This window comes from Nanorana parkeri, unplaced genomic scaffold (assembly GCF_000935625.1).
Source record: "Nanorana parkeri isolate BGI_ZX_2015 unplaced genomic scaffold, ASM93562v1 scaffold5137, whole genome shotgun sequence".
In the NCBI taxonomy this organism is placed as follows: domain Eukaryota; kingdom Metazoa; phylum Chordata; class Amphibia; order Anura; family Dicroglossidae; genus Nanorana; species Nanorana parkeri.
The window spans coordinates 342-5,389 of NW_017311397.1; the positions used below are offsets into that span (position 1 = coordinate 342).

A 5,048-nucleotide genomic window follows, 5' to 3' on the forward strand; every position below is an offset into this window, starting at 1 on the left:
CCTCCGGGGTGGGGGGTCCTCCAGCGTGTGGAGTCCTCCCGCGTGTGGAGTCCTCCCGCGTGTGGGGTCCTCCCGCGTGTGGAGTCCTCCCGGAACCATCTCTCACCTCGTACAGGTAATCGAAGATCTCCAGAATGGTGAGGATACTGGCCCCAATGAACAGCCCCATCTGACCCCCGATGTCACCTGGAGGACAAAACACAAACTGATCATCATGGGTCCCTAGGAGCCCAATGTGTCCCTAGGAGCCCAATGTGTCCCGAGAAGCCCAATGTGTCCCTAGGAGCCCAATGTGTCCCTAGGAGCCCAATGTGTCCCCAGAAGCCCAATGTGTCCCTAGGAGCCCAATGTGTCCCCAGAAGCCCAATGTGTCCCTAGGAGCCCAATGTGTCCCTAGGAGTCCAATGTGTCCCCAGGAGTCCAATGTGTCCCCAGAAGCCCAATGTGTCCCTAGGAGCCCAATGTGTCCCGAGAAGCCCAATGTGTCCCTAGGAGCCCAATGTGTCCCCAGAAGCCCAATGTGTCCCTAGGAGTCCAATGTGTCCCCAGAAGCCCAATGTGTACCTAGGAGTCCAATGTGTCCCTAGGAGCCCAATGTGTCCCTAGGAGCCCAATGTGTCCCTAGGAACCCAATGTGTCCCCAGGAGCCCAATGTGTCCCTAGGAGCCCAATGTGTCCCCAGGAGCCCAATGTGTCCCTAGGAGCCCAATGTGTCCCCAGAAGCCCAATGTGTCCCTAGAAGCCCAATGTGTCCCTAGGAGTCCAATGTGTCCCTAGGAGTCCAATGTGTCCCTAGGAGTCCAATGTGTTCCCAGAAGCCCAATGTGTCCCTAGGAGCCCAATGTGTCCCCAGAAGCCCAATGTGTCCCTAGGAGTCCAATGTGTTCCCAGAAGCCCAATGTGTCCCTAGGAGCCCAATGTGTCCCCAGAAGCCCAATGTGGTCCCAGGAGCCCAATGTGTCCCCAGGAGCCCAATGTGTCCCTAGGAGCCCAATGTGTCCCCAGGAGCCCAATGTGTCCCCAGAAGCCCAATGTGTCCCTAGGGATCGGAGGGGAGATGTCCTGTATACCTGTATGAGGCTCTGCAGATTATCGCTCCACACATAACCGACATACCAGATCGGACCTTCCAAGGAGGACTCTTACCCAGCAGGCCGGCCACCTCGTACGCCTTCTTCTGTTCAATGGTTTCGAAGTTCAGAGCCTCAAAGAAGATATCCAACACGAGAATGTTTTCCCTGAAGACGAGAGAGACAACCCGCTGTGAGTCATGGCAAGGTCATGGTAAGGTCATGGCAAGGTCATGGTAAGGTCATAGACGTGAGATGGTGGGTGGAAGATCTTTCTACATACACATTCCATGTAACTGCCCCCCAAACAGCCACATTAGTTCAGCACGTTGGCGAATAGTCTCGCGTCACCCCGAACCTTCGCCCCTCCCCCCCCCCCGAATCCCGTCCCCAGTATACAGCAGAGTATATAAGAGACGGGGGGGCTCCCCAAGGGGCGGAGTCATTGTTTAATGGTCCTTCAAGTTGCCTTCTGGCGGATCTCCTAATTCTGTGAATTTTAGTTATTTGTGGGATATGTAAGGGGCCCCCCCAGTATGACCGTCGCAGTCCTACAACATGGGGCCCTCAGAGGGACAGGACAACTACGTTGGAAACTTTTAGGCAATAGCCCCTTGTTTTCCCGTTTCATGGGGGAGAAGATCTGCAGCCGACATCCGGCCAATGTTGGTTGTGTTGTGTTTGCGGCACGTTACCGGCGTGTCTGTCCCGGTCACAGCCGGGTGGGAAACTCACGCAATGTACTGTTCAGTCTTGTTGTATTTCTTTGCCAGATATGCGGAGGAGGCCTTGCTGGGGATCTTCACCATGGACAACTCCTTCCCAAAGCGGACCATCTTACACGGCGTCTGGCAGGTGCACACCGAATCACCACTTTCCTGGTCTGGGCGAAAAAGGAGAACTGATCAGTAATCTAGAAAACCCGCCCGACTCCCGAAACCCGGCCAACCGCCAAAACCCGCCCGACTACCAAAACCCGGCCAACCGCCAAAACCCGGCCAACCGCCAAAACCCGCCCGACTACCAAAACCCGCCCAACTACCAAAACCCATCCGACTCCCAAACCTCAGCTTGACCTGTCTATCTTCCATAATTCACCGACCTACTTAAACCCATCTGACTACCAAAATCAGTCCATGTCCAAAAAAAATCCAAAACCCGCCCATTACCCCATCTCATCTCCCCGTGTGAGGGCCCCCAGATCTGCACCCGGGCCCCCCAGGAGGACGGTGTGACGGGCCGGGGGAGATGATATTGTTGTTTGGTCACAACTGCCGGCGTTCCTCACCGGGAATGAAGGGGTTAAGTCGCATCTAGAGTGGAGGAGCGTAATAAACAGGCAAAGCCGAAGGAATCTCCCAGGAAGAAGGTGTAACAGCCCCTCCCCCGTGTGTGACATCATCATTATGAGTCATCCGACCAAGACAATGATACCTGTAGAGAGGTCCTCCACCGAGCACACCAGAAGGTCCTCCATCGGGGTGGTATGCCAAAACCACCAACGTCATCAAACCGTCCTCTCCGCTCCTCCCCGTGCTCTACACCCCTCATCACCTTCTCCAGAGCCTCTCCCATCCTCTGGAACTCTCTACCCCAATCTGCCCGGCTATCTCCTCCTCTGTCCACATTTATAGGATCCCTGAAAACTCATCTCTTCAGGGAAGTCTGTCCCGCCTCAACATAACCCATCCCCCCCACAGGTATTACCTGTTGCATCACTTGCCCCTCCCCTTTAGATTGTAAGCTCTCAGGATCAGGGCTCTTCTCACCCTCCTGTATTGAATGGTATTGTACAACGCCGCGCAGTCTGAGGGCGCCATATACATCCAGTACAACAATAATCATGTCAATGGTGATACTGACCGATTTCATCCAGAGTTTTGTCTGCGCAATCCTTGTACTGCTCGGGGGTGCAGACCTTCTCATCACCTGAGGGGAGGGAATGGGTCACAGCAGCTTTATATATCCCCCCACATGACCCCCCACATGACCTCCCACATGACCCCCCACATGACCCCCCACATGACCCCCCACATGACCCCCCACATGACGCCCAACATGACCTCCCACATGACGCCCAACATGACCTCCCACATGACGCCCAACATGACCTCCCACATGACGCCCAACATGACCTCCCACATGACGCCCAACATGACCTCCCACATGACGCCCAACATGACCTCCCACATGACGCCCAACATGACCTCCCACATGACGCCCAACATGACCTCCCACATGACGCCCAACATGACCTCCCACATGACGCCCAACATGACCTCCCACATGACGCCCAACATGACCTCCCACATGACGCCCAACATGACCTCCCACATGACGCCCAACATGACCTCCCACATGACGCCCAACATGACCTCCCACATGACGCCCAACATGACCTCCCACATGACGCCCAACATGACCTCCCACATGACGCCCAACATGACCTCCCACATGACGCCCAACATGACCTCCCACATGACGCCCAACATGACCTCCCACATGACGCCCAACATGACCTCCCACATGACGCCCAACATGACCTCCCACATGACGCCCAACATGACCTCCCACATGACGCCCAACATGACCTCCCACATGACGCCCAACATGACCTCCCACATGACGCCCAACATGACCTCCCACATGACGCCCAACATGACCTCCCACATGACGCCCAACATGACCTCCCACATGACGCCCAACATGACCTCCCACATGACACCCCACATGACACCCCAAATAACACCCCCAATTACACCCCACATGACACTCCAGATAACAGCCCACATGAAACCCCACATGACACCCCAGATGACACCCCACATGACACCCCAAATAACACCCCCAATTACACCCCACATGACACTCCAGATAACACCCCCAATTACACCACACATGACACCCCAGATAACAGCCCACATGACACCCCACATGACACCTCCAATGACACCCCACATGACACCCCACATGATACCCCAAATAACAGCCCACATGACACCGCGCCCCTCACCTGGCATGTGGACCATGCGGCATTTGCACTGCTCCAGGATGTAGCGGGTCTCGCATTCGATGCGGCAGGCCGTTATACTGTAGCTGGGGTAGTAGGGTGATTTGAAGGGCGTGTCCTTACAATCCCCCCATGGCGGGGGCAGATACGTCAGCTGAGGGGGAATGAAGAGAAAGTCATCAATACGAGAGGACACACACACCACAATCAATGCCGGGCTGCTCCGCACATGTGACGCCAGCGAAGACCAGGGATTGGCCGGCATGACCGGATTCATCTCACCAATCAGAATCACAATAGTCTATGCGGGGGAGGGGAATATTGGTAATCAATTCTGGCCATTTGCAGGACTAATAAGGCCCAACATGGTGCACCGCCACGGGGAACATGGACCGATGCAAGATAGTGGGGGAGGGGTCTGTTCATGCAGCTTCGAGGGCGACATTGCACATACACCAATCCTCCTTTAAATGACAGATTTGGGGGGATGGGACAGAACAGCGGCGGGTGCGGCGGTGCACCGTGGCACGGCATTCTTGGTGGAGGAATTTATTTTTGTCAGTTGGAGAACGTGGATGTCTTACAGGTGACAGTCAGGGGCTGCGGCAGAGCTCCGCCATGACACCTTCACAGCTCCCACATTTCTCCTCCTTACAAATTTTGTTTTCAATTCAAAACTCAAATTGTGTTGAAGTCCAACGAGGAGCCAATCTTCATCTCCACCTTCTGGAGAGCTGCTGGACCAGTGACATGGAGGCCCCCGGGGAGGTCCGGTGTTTGTTATTGGAGGTGGTCTAGGTGTGAAAGTCGGCACATTTCGGGGATTGATGTGGTTTGTGGTGTATTTTCCTGTTATGAAATCATCATGTGACGGCTCGCTGTGTCTCTTGGAGTCACCTCCGCTAACAGCCGCACTGGACTAAGGCAATGAGATTAAAGGTCTTGCCAGTGCCGGCTGGAGGTAGACA

General features: G+C 55.0%; 1 protein-coding gene across 1 annotated transcript in view; it reads right to left on the reverse strand.

Moving 5' to 3' along the window:
- Positions 1-106: 106 nt before the first annotated feature.
- LOC108804095 (acid-sensing ion channel 1-like) overlaps positions 107-5,048 on the reverse strand; it is a gene marked incomplete at both ends in the record, with an annotated part of 5,812 nt that continues 870 nt past the window's right edge. The window contains 5 exons of the mRNA XM_018575857.1: positions 107-186; positions 1,147-1,238; positions 1,806-1,953; positions 2,934-2,999; positions 4,084-4,234. Coding sequence (XP_018431359.1) covers positions 107-186; positions 1,147-1,238; positions 1,806-1,953; positions 2,934-2,999; positions 4,084-4,234 — 537 coding nt within the window. The remainder of the gene's footprint in view (positions 187-1,146; positions 1,239-1,805; positions 1,954-2,933; positions 3,000-4,083; positions 4,235-5,048) is intronic.